The sequence below is a fragment of the Danio aesculapii genome, chromosome 7 (genome assembly GCF_903798145.1).
Source record: "Danio aesculapii chromosome 7, fDanAes4.1, whole genome shotgun sequence".
In the NCBI taxonomy this organism is placed as follows: domain Eukaryota; kingdom Metazoa; phylum Chordata; class Actinopteri; order Cypriniformes; family Danionidae; genus Danio; species Danio aesculapii.
Genome location: NC_079441.1, coordinates 73,576,530 through 73,594,871, shown reverse-complemented (window position 1 = coordinate 73,594,871; position 18,342 = coordinate 73,576,530). Strand labels below are relative to the sequence as shown.

The window sequence follows — 18,342 nt, the reverse complement described above, 5'->3', positions numbered from 1 at the left end:
CCATCCTTCCCTCACTTGTGAACAAAACACCAAGATACTTGAACTCCTCCACCTGGGGTAAGGACTCTCTTCCAACCTGGAGATGGCAAAGCACCTTTTTCGGGTGGAGCACCATGGCCTTCAACCTAACCCTGGGTTGTGGCCTCGGAAGTGCTGATTCTCATGCTAACCGTGTCGCACTCGGCAGCAAACCACCCCAGTGCATACTGAAGGTCCATGTTTGATGAAGCCAACAGAACAACATCGTCTGCGAATAACAGAGATGGGATCCTGTGAGATGTGATCCTGCGGACCCCCTCCAGCCCAAGGCTGCGCCTTGAAATGTATTGACAGTCTGTAATATCATATTAGTAATGAAATCAAACATTTAGCATAATAGTTAATTAATTTTAAGCTATCACACGGTCCACCTGCAGGATCACTGAGGAACACACTATGTTCTACTCGTGCATCAAGAACCGGCTGCAGCAGTTTTTGGAAAATTTGTTTATTTTAGATGCATCTGATTTAAGAACTGAATACATGATTTAAGATAAATGTTAAAACCTTTCTGTTTACTTAGATGTGTTTTAACCTGATTGGTAAAAAAATAACATTTCAACATGTACAGCTGAAGTCAGAATTATTAGCCCCCTTTGATTAAAAAAATATATATATTGTTGGACTCAAATGGTCCATTGCATGTTCAAAAATTGACGGAGATCTGAATTGAAAATTAACAAGTTTTACTTTGAATGCAGGAAGTTAGAGAGTACAATTTCTGCGCAGGAGAGATGTACTAATGTATCAGCCTCTGCCTTTCTGCTGTCCTTCCGGCTTTTTATACGTCTCTCACACACACACTTAGCAGCAGGCCTCCAGTAGCAGGAAGTTGGGTTCCTCTTTCTTGTACACACATTATCACTGTTAACCCTTTAAAAGAAGAAACCCTTTATGTTTGCATTTATTAGTAAATGTTTAGCAAAATCTAACAATAAAAAATGCTATCCTTCAATATATATATATGTTTAAATGATGTTTAACAGAGCAAGGAAATGTTCACAGTATGTCTGATAATATTTTTTCTTCTGGAGAAAGTCTTATTAGTTTTATTTCAGCTAAAATAAAAGCAGTTTTATTTTTTTAAATACTTTTTAAGGTCAAAATTATTAGCCCCTTTACAATTTATTTTCGACTGTCTACAGAACAAACCAGCGTAATACAATAACTTGCCTAATTACCCTTACCTGCCTAGTTCACCTTATAAACCTAGTTAAGCCTTTAAATGTCACTTTAAGCTGTATAGAAGTGTCTTGAAGAATATCTAGTCAAATATTATTTACTGTCATCATGACAACGAGAAAATAAATCAGTTATTAGAGATGACTTATTAACACTATTATGATTAGAAATGTGTTGAAAAAAAATATTTTCTCTGTTACACAGAAATTGGGAAAAAAATAAACAAAGGGGCTAATAATTCTGACTTCAACTGTATGCATAAATTCAGAGCAACGGGCAAAGATGAAGAACACACACAAACAGACACACTCTTATCAGGATGGTACAATAATCATATTTTTTCTGACAGCTAACTAATACACGAGGTCACTCTCAATATAATCACATACAATAATGTAAAATGTTGCTACTGATATGCTTCCATTAAAAAAAATGCAAACACTTTATCATTTGCTCCGGTCTCCATCTGGTTGATCTTTTCTATGTAGTGTACACTGAAAACAGTAAAAGTTAAATATTGTGTCAGAAACACAATTTAACCAAAACAAACTTATCTTTGTTACTATATATTTTTATACCCGTAACTTAGTAGCAAAATATCCAATAATTACAATGAATGGCATGTAATCACTGATAAGTGCCCTATAACACACTCCTCATTCAAATGCTGAACAGTCTTAAGCGATGATGAAAGAAAGTTTCATTGTTTTGAGAATTATAGTTTTTGATATGCATATTTACTGTATTAAAAATACAAATATATCATTATTATTATTATTATTATGTTATTACCGCTGTTATAACTGAGAAGAAGAATGCCATTATTATGATGTGCCACAGAAGATGAGAGACCAATGCATTCCTCTTCATGGGGTGTCTGTGTGTTTGAAGAAGCCCAAAACATAAGCTTTATGAAACCCTGCAAATGACCCTCACTGATGTTCATGGCATTAAACTCACTTTCAGGCTGTTTGCTGATGAAACAGAAAACGCTTTAATATGATTTGTTAATTTTTAAACTTAAACGAGGCATCAAATTTACACTCGGCTTTCCCCCGCGACAGATCTCCGCCCTGGATTTGATCTTAATGTCAAAAAAGAAAGCTTTATTCTTCGCGTATTATAGTCTCTAAACAAAGCCCAGGACCTCCTTTTGCTGTTCATTCTGTTTTATAATGAGCTACACTAATTTATCAGTCCGGTTTTACCCCAATTATGAGAGAAGAAAACACAAGAGTGAGGCGTTCTAGCAGGCGCACAAACCCCGAGCTGCGCGAATTGAGTCTATAAGGTTCTCATGCGCCTTTAAAGAGTAGCGGCGCTCCGTCCTTCCTGAATCAGATTCAGATCGAGTTGTGAATACCCAAGATCCGCTCAGAGTAATGGCAGAAACCGCCCCAGCTCCAGCTGCAGCCGCGCCGGCTAAAGCGCCCAGGAAGAAGACTGCTGTTAAAGCCAAGAAGGCCGGACCAGGCGTTGGCGAACTGATCGTCAAAGCAGTGTCCGCGTCTAAGGAGAGGAGCGGTATGTCCCTCGCCGCCATGAAGAAAGCCCTTGCCGCCAGTGGCTACGACGTGGAGAAGAACAACTCCCGCGTCAAGCTTGCCATCAAGGGTATGGTGACTAAAGGTGTTCTGGTGCAGGTCAAGGGGACCGGTGCCTCCGGCTCTTTCAAGCTCAACAAGAAGCAGGCCGAGCCCAAGAAGAAACCAGCCAAGAAAGCGGCTCCCAAAGCCAAGAAACCCGCCGCCGCCAAAAAGCCCAAGAGCGCTGCTGTAAAGAAGCCCGCCGCTAAGAAGTCGCCCAAGAAGGCCAAGAAACCCGCAGCTGCCCCCAAAAAGGCTACAAAGAGCCCCAAGAAGGCCAAGAAGCCCGCGGCCCCCAAGAAAGCAGCCAAGAGCCCCAAGAAAGCCAAGGTGGCTAAGCCCAAGACGGCGAAGCCTAAAGCGGCCAAGCCTAAAAAGGCAGCACCCAAGAAGAAGTAAACGACATCTTCAGCTGTTTGATCCTCAACGGCTCTTTTAAGAGCCACCCACAAATTCTGAAGAAAGAGCAGAGCTCCTTAATTAAACTGATACATTAAGACATTAACCCAATACTTTATTAAACACATTTAACAAAGTAAATTAATCAATAGTATGTCAGCATCTTCAGAAAGTATGCTATTGAGTGTTGGTTGTAGATAGCTAATGTAAATAACCTGAAATAAGTCACCAGATTTGTTAATTACTTTAAAAAATAACTGATTACATCATTAAAAACGGTTTTTCTAATTACTAATCCAGTAATGTTTTAATTACTATTTAACACGATTTTAATCGACATGTATCTCGAAGCATAGAAAATATTTCAAAATTAAATTTGAATCAAATATAACTTCATAAAATCTATGATTTCATAAAGTCTATTGTAACTTATTTATTACTCAATTCGTTGTTTCTTATGCATGTTGTTCAATGACAGATATATGCTTTAGTTGAAATAAACTTACTTAAAAAAACTTTCGTTAAATTGGTCTTTACAGAAGTGTTTAATATTTTAAGAGACAATAAAAAACCGTCAACGCATTCTAATCGATCCTGCCAAAGAGGGTGTGGTTTTTCGGTGGAACGTTCAGTGATTGGTTTGAAATCTTAACAAAGTTTGGCCAATGGGCGCTCAGCAGACGTCGTTTAAATAGGGCGAGCGATTAACTGTAATTCATTCATTCTTTCAGCGTCAACTGATTCACTGAAGCGACAATGAGCGGCAGAGGCAAAACCGGAGGTAAAGCCAGAGCTAAGGCTAAGACTCGCTCTTCCAGGGCTGGACTGCAGTTCCCCGTCGGCCGTGTCCACAGACTGCTCCGCAAAGGTAACTATGCTGAGCGCGTCGGTGCCGGTGCTCCGGTGTATCTGGCAGCTGTGCTTGAGTATCTGACTGCTGAGATCCTCGAGTTGGCTGGAAACGCCGCTCGGGACAACAAGAAGACCCGTATCATTCCCCGTCATCTGCAGCTTGCGGTGCGCAATGATGAGGAGCTGAACAAACTGCTGGGCGGAGTGACCATCGCACAGGGTGGTGTGCTGCCCAACATCCAGGCGGTACTGTTGCCTAAGAAAACCGAAAAGGCCGCAAAAGGCAAATAAACGTGCCAGAGATCTGTTTTAACACCCAAAGGCTCTTTTAAGAGCCACTCACTCTATCTGAAAAGTGCTGACTTCCTAATACACCCGTAACATAAAACCTAAACCATGTGCGTTTATTTGATAACCCAAATAAAGCCATCAACTCACAAGTCTAAGCCATTCATTACGTCAAATGAAAAGATGCCCCCCCCCCCCCCCCTTCAATACAATTAATAGATGTAATTTAAAAACTAGGCGTAAACGTGATGTTAAAAACAATCCAGGGTTTAAGTAGAATTAATTTTTCATCTATGTAATACTTGCATGATACCACGTAATACCATACAGCCTGGCTTTATTACGTTAAAATTTGCCTACTAACCAAAGTCATAGTTTAAAGTTAGTCAAATCAGTAATATAAGTTACGTTTATTCATCTCGGTTTTACACTATTTTGATCTCAGATTTATTTATGTATTATTTATCAGGCTTTCGGGGATGTTCTAAAATGTTGGCGTTTTATTATTTTTTTTATTTATTAAGCTGTTCTGTGCTGTAAAATTGCTATAGAAACACATATGAATTGAAATAGTTTCGTCTTTGTAAGAGTGCGAAGAACAAACAGCAAAGCATTTTAGGCGGGAAATACAGTCGGTCTCCCCTTTCCGCTTGTTTGAACACAGGAGGCGCTCTGTGATTGGCCGGCAGCCACACATCAGCCAATCACAAGCCACTGCGCCTCAACGGCTGGAACTCGTGGCCGAGAAACACTTTAAAAGCGGCCCGTCAGACACAGGGCGGCATTTTCAGCGTAGATAATTCTGAATAGAAGCAGCAACTCGCAGCAATGGCCAGAACCAAGCAGACCGCCCGTAAGTCCACTGGAGGCAAAGCCCCCAGGAAGCAGCTCGCCACCAAGGCTGCCCGCAAGAGCGCCCCGGCCACCGGTGGAGTGAAGAAGCCTCACCGTTACAGGCCCGGTACCGTGGCTCTCAGAGAGATCCGCCGCTACCAGAAGTCCACCGAGCTGCTGATCCGCAAGCTGCCTTTCCAGCGTCTGGTGCGAGAAATCGCTCAGGACTTCAAGACTGACCTGCGCTTCCAGAGCTCCGCCGTCATGGCCCTGCAGGAGTCCAGCGAGGCTTATCTGGTCGGTCTGTTCGAGGACACAAACCTGTGCGCCATCCACGCCAAGAGGGTCACCATCATGCCCAAGGACATCCAGCTGGCCCGCCGCATCCGCGGAGAGCGCGCCTAAACCACAGCTGCCTGACACAAATCAAACCCCAAAGGCTCTTTTCAGAGCCACACAAATTACACTAAGTGCGGGAATTTTCCAGTTAACTTTACCTTGACTTCTATCTGGGATTTTGCAGGGTCCTAAATTGTCTAAAATCTCAATCCAAATTCTAGGCCTTAGTCTTAAACTTACTAAAGTAGCGATTAGCTGTTTTAATTTTAAGATCTTTTCTTTCGTTTATAAATTGTTATACAATCTGGTCAAAACCAATACAATCAACAATCCGTCTCAAAACTTTATTTTAAAAGATAACTTTTAATTATCCTGGTTTAATTTTCTCATTTTACATTTTTTTATTTGAGTATTTGTTGGAAAATCAGTCTGGATACAAGTAGAGCTGGCTTTATACAGTATTTAAAATATTTTGCTAAGGAATAAAATATAAATTATTTAATTATTAAATGTATTAAATTATAATAAAAGATTTTTTTAAAAGGGCAAATGCAAGTCTTTTCCATCTGGCCCATTTGAAAAATTCCTCAGCCTTTATGACTCTAGAATTTAAGTTATAATGGTTTTACCGTCTTAAAGTCTTAAATTTAGCTCTGTTAAACCTGCAGAAACCCTGTTTAAAAAGTGTGTAGTGAGAAATCAAACTTAAAATATATTATTCCTAATTTTACTTCAACTAGTAATGATTTAGTCAAACTGAGCAGGTCTAATGTTATAAACATCCACTGCAGAAACAAATCACTGTTGTAGCATGAAGAATTCACAAGAACATTTATTTGCAGAAACTTATTTGTAAGCTTGATATATTACACGAAGAGAAATACATATGTGCATTAATAAATAAAGGACTGAATGGGTGGTTGAATACATGAATAAATAAGTAAATGACTTAAAGAATAAATAAGAAATCAGTAAATACATTAATAATTTACTGACTGGCCGGTTTAGGTAAAGGTGAAAAAAGAAAAGGTTTTAGGAATGTGGCTGGACTCAAGATTAATGTGGAAATGATATTGATCAGATACACTAGGAAAGTATTAAATGTAATGAACAGAAGAGAAGCTAAAGCAGACATTAATAAATAAATAGCGTTGATTTGAGCTGTTAGATTATGGATATTTGAAATTGTATATGTTTTGTTTATGGAAGAATAACTAAGACTGCACTGCAGAAGAAAACATTACACATAAATGAATGTATAACATTAAGAGTGTGTGGATTACTAACCAAAGTATCAATGCAGTTTGTCTCTGCAAATGTGGAATATGGCCTTTATACACATTTACATGTAGACTAATAATGTAGTTATGCCTCTTTAATTTGTGCATTATTTTTCCTTGGATTAATGCAACTATTTCTGATAGTCCAAAATGCATCAACCATTTAACGGGAGGTGAATACAGCCATACACTCGGTTCCTGCTTGACTGTAGGCGCAAGTGTGAAGTCAACATGAAGTGTTTGTGTAGCACAACAGATTTTATACATATTTATTTATTTATTCAATTATTTATTCGTTAATTAATTTTCATTTCTCTGATTTAAGTCTTCATTTTCCGTCACTGGTCCACACTCCAGCCCAGTAGATGGCGGGAATATTCCTATCGTTGCATGCCAACCTACATTGTAACTAGAAGGGATACAGCTGCGGTTAGAAGTTAACGATAATTATTTATACTATTCATTAAATAATCCATTAATTGTGTTTTATTAAATCTGCTCTAATTCTCAAGAAATCCTCATGGTAATTTTAAAATATAAACAATTGTTGTGTAGCGTCACAAATGTTACGTGATTATCCGCAGCTGTATCCCTTCTAGGCTTTACCGACGATATGCTGCTTTGTTGTGTGACGTTATCGGCGTGCGACGGCGCTTCTGCAGCAATGGAAAGATGCAGGAGGGCAAGAAAAGAGAAAAAGAAAAGAAATGGAGCCAGTGTGACCGAGAGCTGGATGATGGACAGATGAAGAGGAGGAAAACTGGCTCCAGCATGGAGGTAAGAGAGAGTTTAGACAGGCGAAGAGCGAATGGTGCGGGGTTTCCCGTCCATTGTGTTGAAAATGGCGTCAGTGTCTGCCAGCTATGAACGTCTATAGAAACACACTGTACATACAGAAATATAAGAGCTGTAAACGCCTGGTAATACTCATGTCACAGTGTTATTATCTGTATTATGAATGTGTTTTGTTCATTTGTTTTGTAATAGTGTCACACGATACTGCTAAAATACTCGAAATTGTTGTTGAATGTTGCCATAAAGATGATTATTACCATATTATAACTTTAAAAACGCAATTTTATCATTAGTTTACTCATTTATTTTATTTATATAATGATTATACTAAAATTAACCAGTAATACATATCTTCTGAGCTAATAATACACACACACATGCATGTGTTCATGTATGTCTCTCTGTATTTATGTATATCTCTGTGTGTATCAGTGTCTCTGAGTATTTGTGTACAGGAATATCTCAGTATGTGTATGTATATGTCTGTCTGTGTATGCATGTATATGTGTTTAACATCTCTCCTGTGTGTGTGACAGGAGTGCAGGAAGCCTCTGGAGCTGCCGGAGGGCCCTCAGGAGCCCAGTCAGCTGGAAGACGGAGGCCTGGACCTGAGCCGGAGCTTCAAACCCATCAGCGGATACATGCAGGAGCGCAGGGAGATGCTGGAGCAGTGCTTCAGTGTGCTGGGAGAGAATAAACTGCAGGAGATGCTGCCTGACGGACTGAAGGTCACATACACGCCTTCATTCAGCATTACTATCATCTCCATAATCAACACCCAGACACGCTAACGATCTTCAATTCAGAAGAGTTTGACCACAGAATTTACTTTTCTTATTAATATCACACGGTGTAGAAAGTGGATATACATGCATAGAATAAAATTAGTTGATTAAATTAACATTTCCAAGTTCCAAATGGTGTACTCAACTTTAAGTAGTCACTTTTTACAGTGCAGTTGTTTTTAAGGATCCATTACACGGGTTTCCTGTATTTAATGTTTAATATTTTCATTTTGATGTTGACATTTTGTGATGACTATAATTGAATTAAAGAATTAGTGAAATTAGGTATACATAAAAAAGGAAGAAACAAAACCTATATCATAGAAAAAACATAGTCATACATATTTTTTGTCACAGTTTTTGGACATGGTTATGTTTGTCCACATTATTATTATAATTAAAGCTTCCCAAGTAAACGCTCCTGAGCAATCTTTAGAAATTTGCAGTAAAAACTATCATGTTTTTTTCACTAGTTCCTCAGTTTAATTAAGTTTAACTAAATCAAGATGTAATTTATTGATCAATAGAATCTTTTTCATATAAGCAAGTTAGTTTATAAATGAAGAGTTCAGATGCAAAAACCTCTGCCGTCTGGAATTTTCCTGTAAAATGAGCATTTTTATCAGGCTCCTGTGTGTATGTTCAGTAATATCACTTTTATGGCAAAGAATAAGTCCTTTTCCTGGTCATTAAAGTGAAATACCTCAACATAAACAAAAGAAAAACTTATTTTCGATGGAAATTTCAGACGGCACCTAGAGGTTTTTGCATCTGAACTCTTCAAATATACACTAGAGCAGGGGTCACCAAACTTGTTCCTGGAGGGCCAGTCTCTTGCAGACTTTTGCTCCAACCCTAATCAAACACCTGAATGAGCTAATCAAGGTTTTACTAGGTATACTTGAAACACTCACCCAGGTGTGTTGAGGCAAGTTGGAGCTAAAGCCTGCAGGGACACCGGCCCTCCAGGAACGAGATTGGTGACCCCTGCACTAGAGTAATAAAAGCTGCAGCTGGGAATGTCCTGTCAGATGCATGAGATTGAGGATTTGTGTCAGATGTTTTAATAAACTCCTCTTTATTTCCCATAGGATTGTTCACTGAATGAGATTAAGAAACTGTGCTGGGATCAGTTACTGCAGATTTCCGACATTCACCTGCTGGAGATCTTAGATGGTAAATATCAAATACTTTAAACGTATTCGTTCTGTGCTTGAACACACAAAGCAAACACTCACCTTTTTATATTTATATATATATATATATATATATATATATATGTGTTTATTATATATGTTGTTATTATTATATTATTATTATATATTATTATTATTATTATATAAAGACGATCATTATTATTATTGTAATTATTATAAATAAAAAACAACTAACTAATAACTAAAGGTTAATATTAAGTTTCCTAATATTAACACAACCTAAAAAATTCATAATATTAACACAAAATTTATTTATATTAAATATAATTTGAGCTGTAAATCTCATTTTCAGGATATATATACTTTTAAATTACACTAATGTTATTATTTGACAAGTGTCTCCTGTAATTCCTTGTGTGTGTTGGTGGTTGTGTGTGTGTGTGTGCGCGCGCAGGTAAAGAGTTGTCAGTCACTGCTGCTCCTGAACCGAAGAGCTGCACAGACAGTCAGTGAGTCGATACGCCTCCGTCATTTATTTCTCATAATTATTAAACCGCTCAGAGGATTGATCATTTGTTTATCTTCATCCACAGGCAAGACAGTAACGTGGACTCCACTTCATCTCTGAGGGACAATCCCGACACTGAAGAAAAGCAGGGTAAATTGAACCCATATCAACGCTAGACTCTTCAGTTTCTCCTGGGTTATGCTGGATATAGTCTATTTGTGTGTGTGTGTTTTTATCTGGCTGTATGTGTTGTATGTGTGTGTGTGTGCATGCGTATTTATGTTGTGTGATTGTTTTTATTTGTGTCTTTGTGTATGTTTGCATTTGTGGGTGTGTGTATATATGTGTTTGCATGTGTGTGTGCGTGCAAGTATGTGCATATGCATGTTTGTTTTTTCATCTGCGTGTGTGTGTGTTGTGCGCAGGTTCTGGAGAAGACAGTGACGTTCTTAGCATCAATGCAGAAATCGATGACAGTGACATCGAAGGCCACAAAGTGCCGAAATCTGAAGAGCCGTCGCTCAAAGATGAAGCTCCGCCTCCCAAAGATGAAGCTCCTCCCCCAGCCCCACCCCCTGAACCCAAGGTGGAGCTCCAGCAGGACATCGAGCGGAGTGTCAGCGAGATCCTCAGCTGCTCTGAGTCCCGCAAAGAGCCGAGCGCAGAGAGAGCCGGAGCTCCAGAAACGGCAGAAAAACACCCGTCAGCTCAACAGCTGGAGCTCCTGGAGCTGGAGATGAGGGCCAGAGCTATTAAAGCACTCATGAAGGCCGGAGAGAGCAAAAAACACACGCAACTACACTGAAGATGGAGGAATCATTGGGAATACTGACTAAAAAAACACTTTTAAGGTCATGAAATTTCAGACAGATTTGCTGTGGATCATGAAAATGATTTGAATTTGATATGATAATCTGTTTTTGTTATTAAAAATCCCTTAAATACTGCACGGCTGTTGGATCCTTGATTCTGATTGGCTGATGGTCACTCTCAGGTCTGTGGTTATTGTCAGATAAAGGCACAGCTGAAGTAGTTCCAGCAGGTTTTGAGTGCATTACAGCTCCATATCTCTCCGCTGAATGATTATTTCACAGCTACAACAGTCAGAAATCACATCAAAACAACAGGATGAGGAGGAGATTTGGAACACATAGGAGGACTCACGCTGTGTTCTCCTCTCCCACTGGGCACCCTGACCGCCACCTCACCCAGCACAGACTCCTTGGCACTTAACACACCGCTCTGCGCATCCCAGCACACTATACCCTTGCTCCATATCCCTAATAATACCTTATACCTTGTCTCTTTGTCTATGTGATCTCTCACCTGCGGCATCTGGTGAAGAATGCAGGCAGTTTGAGGGGTCACACATGACACAGGCATTAACATCTGGATGGTTTTTTACCTGTAGGGTCCTGCTCTCTCTCTACTTTACCACCCACACCATGGGCTGAAGATGGATGACCTCCTCTGCCTGATGTCGTTGCTGTGAGTGATGCTGTGTTCACACCAGACGCGGAAGAAGTGTCAAGCATGAGTGATTAACATGTTAAGTCAACGAAAAGATGCGAATAGACATCCTGCGGCACGAGTTTAGCGGTTTGCGCGCTTAACGTGCGTATCGTGTGTTTCGCACAAATCGCTGATGTTCGAATCGAAGTTTGAAGATCTGAACTTCAGCAGACATTCGCGCCGCGTCAATCACTCAGGAGCTTGCTCTAGTAGGGGCATGATTATGACGTCTGTTGTTGGGGGGGAAATCCTCCTCCAGACACCGGACAACAGCTCATCAACTGGCTCAGCTCAGTCGGAAGCACCGCTGAAAGCTTCCATCCTCCAGGTTCAGTTTCTGAAGGAGTTTCTGAGCTCACAGAGCTAGGTGCACCTCTGAAAGGATCTAGTGGACTTAGACACGGCTCCAAACTAATCGACGCTGTTTATCAGCCTTCTTAAAGCACATAAACACAGCTATTCTTTCATTAAATCCATGTTAGCCATTTAGCAACGAAGCTAGAGTCGCCGGGCAGAGAAAAGCCCTGGCCGTCACGCGTGTCTGTTGTGAATTTGATGCGCGAATGAAGCGGCTAAACTCAAAAAGTTCACGCTTCTATTTACGTGAGAATAGCGCGATTTATCCAGGCTAGCCCCATCTGGTGTGAACACAGCATGAGAAGGAGAGGATCCTCACAGGGCAGGATTCCCAGCCCTTCAGAACTAACCCAGAAGAGTGCTCAGTGCGCTGGTACCCAGCAGTGAGAGCACTGGACAAGCGCCCCAGCCAAAGAGCAGGTGCCGAAGTTACAACAGCCACCCAGGTCATCAAGAGGCTCGTTGTAGACCGCCTGCTGCAGACTTTGCCCTCTCAGCAACGACAACCCATCCTACACCCCAACCCTGTCCTCTGGCTGGAGCTGATGGCAGGCATAGAGCTAGCGGAAGCATCCGATCCCCAGGATACATGAGAGAGAGGGGAAAAACTCGGGAAATGGTTCCCTGCGAAGGGCACCGCATGTCCAGTACACCGACTTGAAGCCCCCTAGCCACCAGACAAGAAGTCGTCGGCATCTTTGCTGACATCTGGGGACTGGGTCTGTTATTCAATTCAACTGCTCGCCTAGCCCCTCAAGTTAGTCCCGAGAAGGCACCAGGGGGGACATGACAGGCGCCACCAGCTGGATCTACCCACCACCGCAAGCAACAGGAGCAGAGAGTGTCATGTCTCCACCTCCCTCAGAGACTATCCTGCAGGTCACGGCCGGAGGTTTCCTACACCGAGAGCAGCGAACAGGTAAGCGCCAGAGGTGCTTGAGGAGTCCACCTGAGCCCATGCCTCACCCACCCTGTTGCTTCTTGAATGTACTCTGAGGAAATAACTAGCAGTCATTTAAAGAACACACAGAACTGATGTTTACTTCAGTGTTCAAACTCAAACCCACACACAGAACATTACATAATGAATATCATGGCACAACTCTGCAGACTCTAATCCTCAAATCTCCTACGCTAGTTGATTCTCCTCAGTCAATCGTGGCTGTAGTATGCGAGGTGTCGGTCGAGGCTCTTCAGACTCCTGCAGGTTTTCCCGCAGTGTTTACAGCTGAAGGGCCCCTCTGCAGTGTGTGTCCTCCAGTGCCCTCGGAGCCGCCGCCAGCGCCTGAAGCTCTTCCCACACTCCGTGCAGCTGAAGGGCCGCTGGAGGTGCCACCGCTGGTGCCGCCGCAGGGTTCTGCGCAGGATGAATGTTTTCAAGCAGATCCTGCAGGCGTGGGGCCGCTCGCCACTGTGGAAGCGCCGGTGTCTGCGCAGTGTCCGGCGGGACTGGAACAATTTACTACAGACGACACACACCAGCAGCCCGTGGGACACACACACCGCTTTCTGCAGCACCACAGACCTCTGGAGAACTACAGAACACTCTCTCAGAGGAAAACGCAGGGTCTGTGCTGATGCTGATATCACTACATTTATTCCTGAATCAGACAGAAGATCCACAGATTGGTTCGGTTGATGAAGCTCTCCGTCTTGAGGTTTTTCTTCATTACCTGCTCCAGGATACTTACTGGTTATGGTTTCTGTAATCCAAAAATTGCTCTGTATAAGTGTATTTAACCCTTAATAAGCGTTTACTACATTGAACTCATAATTTACTCATTATTATTTACACAGAACAATTCAGAGTTAATTTATGGGTTTGGGTTTACATCTCATAATTCACAATAGTATGGCCCAATGTTTGCCGCAGTTTCTAGTTTTTATAATGTGGTTCTGAGTTTAACATCTCACTTTTTATTTTGTTTATTTGTCACTTATTTAGTGTTTCTGTCTCCTTGCGTTGAGATGTATGTACCCTGAGCTTGTGTAAACCACAAAGAAAACATATAAGTGTGTTTTTTTTACACATACATGATGAATACAGTATAAAACTACCTTCATCATCTTCTCCATTAAGTGTGTTATCTTCATCATTCATCATCACCGCCGTGTCTTGGTTTTCTTCTTTGACATCTGGCTCAGCGCACTCTGGATGATCTCCGGGTGTTGTAGGAAGCGTCTGCACTTCATTATCCCTCATGAGCGCTGTATTCTTCTCCTCTTCAATAATTATCTCTATTTCTGCCTCTTCTGTCAGCTCAGGATTCTCTTTGTCGCCGTATTGAAAGCTCTGCAACGGCTGCGAATCTTCAGACGCCGCTCTGACTTCATTGTTTTCCTCTGACTACAAGAAAGAGGTTTTTTTTAGACCTAATAATATAGGACATGGGTATAAAATAAAAGAAGAAATCACAAACATTTACCTCATTGGAATCACTCTTAGTCTGATTTCTGGCACACTGTTCACCTGTAGAAGATTTGACATCAACTGATTAACTTATTTATAGAGAACATTTAAAATATATAAGAGATATAAAATAAAAAAGAGATGGAAGAACTGCAAAAAATAAGCAATAATAGCAATATAAATAAATAAAAGCAAAGATCGCCACACATTATTTACATTTTTCAAAAAAAGCACAGGATAAAAGATGTGTTTTAGCTTTGATTTTGATTAAAATGCACATTTCAATATTTCTTTATTATTTTTTAACCCTTTGGTTCAACACACATGTATAATTAGGTCATGATTTATGTTTATTTATGTACTTTATCTTTTACAAAACCAGTGCAACAATAATATTAGCACATATAATACAGCTTGTACATGACTATATGGTAGAACAGTGACATTTTAAACAAATATTTACACCTATACTCCTTCCTAAACAAATCAACTCTATTTTAGCGGGTTTTGTCCATTTCTCTCCCCATATCAGGTTTTTTTTCAGTTATAAATGTATTTATATTACTTATTTATTAATAAGGTTCAATATCAGGGAGTAATTATTCATCTATTACAATTATACAAGAGTTCTCCAATACTGGTTCAAGATCTCTGCAATACTTCACCTTGTATAAAATGTAAACAAAATGTTTGCTGACTTTTTAATGTGATTGGGTCTGTTTAAATGGGAGACGAAAATAATCATCTAAAGTTTACTCTATAGAGTTTATGTGTACTTCGATATTATTTATTCATTTTCTTTTCGGCTTAGTTTCTTTATTAATCCGGGGTTGCCACCGCAGAATGAACCGCCAACTTATCCAGCATATGTTTTACTCAGCAGATGCAACCCATCACTGGGAAAGAACCATGTTTTTGGACTTGTGAGGGGCACCCGGAGGAATGGCTGATGGTTTACAGTCTTACAGAGTATTATATGTAATATTTTATTTCATATTAAGGGTGAAATGATGTAGAAAATAATCATTAAGACTAAAATAATATTATACTATATACTAAAGTATGTGGCATGGTGGTACAGTGGGTGGCGCTGTCACCTCACAGCAAGAAGGTTGCTGGTTCGAGCCTTGGCTGGGTCAGTTGGCGTTTCTGTTTGCATGTTCTCCCCGTGTTGGCATGGGACATGTGATTGAGTGTGTATGGGTGTTTTTCCAGTGATAGGTTGCATAAAACATGCTGGATTAGTTGGCGGTTCATTCCGCTGTGGCGACCCCTGATTAATAAAGGAACTAAGCCGAAATGAAAACGAATAAATGCTATACTGAATTAGACCTCTGTTTTCGTGTATACAGCGGTGTAAGACATTGTTTTGGCGGTGTTTGAGTATTACATCATCTCACTGATTAAAATGTGTCTGTTTATGTATTTTAAATGATTGTTATGTATTTATACATTTGAGACGATGTTACTGTTTGCGTGTTTGTTTCACTGTTTACAGCGTTTTATTTAGGCAATTTCAACAGCATTTATTTATTTATTTAAACTTTTAACACCTTTATTATTAAACAGTGTGACTTATTGAATCATTGTTTTATTAAACTAGTTTCCGTACACTTACAGTGAGAAGTGCGCATGCGCTCAGCCAAACTCTCTCCGTAAACATCAGTGATTTCAGCCAGCAGATTCTCAAATACAGAGCTGAAAACTGTTTTCAGCCTCTCCTGGAAAACTCCCAGCGCTCTGCTATCCGCCATCAGCAGGATTATACTAATAAAAATCCGCGAATTAATTATGTTATTCACACTCTTACGGAAGCCGCGCCACTGCCAACGTTTAAAGCAACGTCCTGCGTCACGTTCTTCTTCAATTCAATGGCGGTTGACAAACAACAAAATGGTGCATTTCCGCCACCAACTGGTATGGAGTGTGGATCATCATAGATATACACACTAGATATCGCATAAGGACCCTGAGCATGCGTCAATAGCGCCGCCACATTTGTACAGTGCTCCCAGGACAAATGTCATTCAACCGCAAAGACAGTGTTACTACGTGAAGATGCTGGACTTTAGCATTGTATACGGGTGTAATGAAAACAAAGCACAAAGGCAGAACATTTACAGGTAAGATTTATTTACATTTGTTTATGTTATGAACTGCTAAACAGGTAACGTTATTGATGATAATACACTCATTTACTCCATTCACCATTAGGCAAAATAGCACCAACTCACACTAAATACTCGGCTTATGCTAGTTTTGTTGAATATAATCAGCAAACAAAGTAAATTAAATATGACAACAAGATGCTGCGGTGCCAGAAACTTGTATTATTGTCGACTAAGTGAACAAGTCTTTCATAACAGATTCATTCACAAACGAATCGCTCCCTCTGTCAGAATGAGAGGTGAAAGTGGGATAGGGGGTGTGTTTCAGGACAAGGATTAGATCAAATTTAACAGGAAGGGAGGTTTGTACATTTCTATACACACAAACACAAGCTTTTTGTCAGGAATGCCTGTGCAATCACTTATCCTTCAATGTAGAAAAGTGATGTCAAATTATAAGTTTCGTAATTAAAAAAAAATCGCATACATATGTGTATATCTCTGGCTTTGGATGGCCACAGTCCTCGGTCCCGCATTCATTTCAATGGAGCGCTGTACTAAAATGGCGGCTCTATCGACGCATTCCTTCCAATAGACAACAACAGGGCAGGCGACATCTAATGTAAATATCTATGGTGGATCAACCCTCACCTACCACTTTCTTTTATTAAATCCTCTCCGATAAATTTGTATTTATAAGATACTGCAATAAAAAGGTAAAGCATTTATTTCCTGAGTTATTTTGTAGAATGTCATCTAATTTGAACTGAACTCTTATCTCTTCCAAATTCTTACTAAGAGCCCTTCTTTCATCTCCTTACTTCATGGAGTGTAATATAACATGTTCTACCGTCCACAAAACTCACATTGTCCTGTACCATGTTTACCCATTTTAAAAAGTGTACTATTTAATTTTGTGTGTCCAAATCTCATCCTAGATATTATTATCTCCTCTCTCCTGTTTTGTTCTTCTCATTTCTCCCACTTTCTTTTGAATTTTGTTAAACCACCGGCCCTTTTCCCTCACTATCCTATTGTTTTTGCCATCTTTCCTTCATTATTTTCTTACTTTTGACTTCACTCTTACTTATTCTTACATTTAGACTGATGTCATTAATTTTAACAGCTTGTTTTGCTGCCTTATCTCTAATTTCATTTCCTTGAACACCAATATGCGCAGGTACCCATTACTGTTATACCCATCATTTGAACTCTATATAATGCTCGCATTATTGCTAATAAAATGTCTGGTCTACTTTCTGAATTACTATATTGTAAACTTGCCAGTGAAGAACTTGAGTCTGAACAGATGGCTGATTTCAAAGGTCTTATCTCCTCTTCCCATTGTGTTGCTAATACAAGTGCAATCATATCTCCTGAATACACAGAGACTTCATCACTAATCCTTTTCCCTACCGATACTTGAAATTCAGGAACTGTAAAGGCCACACCTACTCTATATAAACTCTTGCATCTGTATATATGTTAACATAACTGTAAAATTCATTAATATATTTCTGTACAAAAAACTAATTACATCCTTCATCCTTTTTTCTCTTTTCTAATAGCGTAAAATGTACTGATGCGTCTAACAATGGTTTAACTACTGGTAAAGGTACTGTAGGACTAATATTTAATGGACTTTTATTCCACAGTAGGCTGTAGCCATTAATACAATGGCTACAGTAGGACTAATATTTAATTGACTTTTATTTCTGTTGCTTTTTTTAACACTGTCCACCCAAAACTTTTGAATTTCCCTCCTCTCTTTTTCCCAACATGGCTTTAGTGTTTCTAATGCTGGATGATCTTGACTATGCCCTTTCAAATTTACAGTTAACTTTACGCGGTTGGACGTACTCTTCTCATTTCCAAAGACATTTCCCTCATGTCAATTTGTAGTACTGCAGT

The 18,342-nt window shown here is 39.9% G+C and overlaps 5 protein-coding genes across 5 annotated transcripts; 4 read left to right on the top strand and 1 right to left on the bottom strand.

Moving 5' to 3' along the window:
* The first annotated feature begins 2,439 nt into the window (after positions 1 to 2,439).
* LOC130232548 (histone H1-like) lies at positions 2,440 to 3,336 on the top strand. The gene has a single exon (XM_056462500.1). It carries the CDS (start codon positions 2,604 to 2,606, stop codon positions 3,204 to 3,206), a length of 603 nt encoding a protein of 200 aa, XP_056318475.1. The 5' UTR covers positions 2,440 to 2,603; the 3' UTR covers positions 3,207 to 3,336.
* A 551-nt stretch (positions 3,337 to 3,887) lies between these two features.
* LOC130232553 (histone H2A) lies at positions 3,888 to 4,486 on the top strand. The gene has a single exon (XM_056462506.1). The coding sequence runs from the start codon at positions 3,963 to 3,965 to the stop codon at positions 4,347 to 4,349; it is 387 nt and encodes a 128-aa protein (XP_056318481.1). The 5' UTR covers positions 3,888 to 3,962; the 3' UTR covers positions 4,350 to 4,486.
* A 677-nt stretch (positions 4,487 to 5,163) lies between these two features.
* Positions 5,164 to 5,597, top strand: LOC130232550 (histone H3). Its single transcript, XM_056462502.1, has one exon. It carries the CDS (start codon positions 5,175 to 5,177, stop codon positions 5,583 to 5,585), a length of 411 nt encoding a protein of 136 aa, XP_056318477.1. The 5' UTR covers positions 5,164 to 5,174; the 3' UTR covers positions 5,586 to 5,597.
* A 1,838-nt stretch (positions 5,598 to 7,435) lies between these two features.
* On the top strand, positions 7,436 to 10,991 carry LOC130232546 (caspase activity and apoptosis inhibitor 1). The gene is made up of 6 exons (XM_056462499.1): positions 7,436 to 7,576; positions 8,131 to 8,322; positions 9,471 to 9,555; positions 9,991 to 10,045; positions 10,130 to 10,194; positions 10,470 to 10,991. The coding sequence occupies exons 1-6, from the start codon at positions 7,472 to 7,474 to the stop codon at positions 10,847 to 10,849; spliced, it is 882 nt and encodes a 293-aa protein (XP_056318474.1). The 5' UTR covers positions 7,436 to 7,471; the 3' UTR covers positions 10,850 to 10,991.
* Positions 10,992 to 12,927: 1,936 nt separating this feature from the next.
* On the bottom strand, positions 12,928 to 16,182 carry LOC130232545 (zinc finger and SCAN domain-containing protein 5A-like). Its single transcript, XM_056462498.1, has 4 exons — positions 15,942 to 16,182; positions 14,340 to 14,383; positions 13,972 to 14,260; positions 12,928 to 13,616 (listed from the first exon to the last, which is right to left on the bottom strand). Exons 1-4 carry the CDS (start codon positions 16,075 to 16,077, stop codon positions 13,066 to 13,068), a joined length of 1,020 nt encoding a protein of 339 aa, XP_056318473.1. The 5' UTR covers positions 16,078 to 16,182; the 3' UTR covers positions 12,928 to 13,065.
* Positions 16,183 to 18,342: the final 2,160 nt, after the last annotated feature.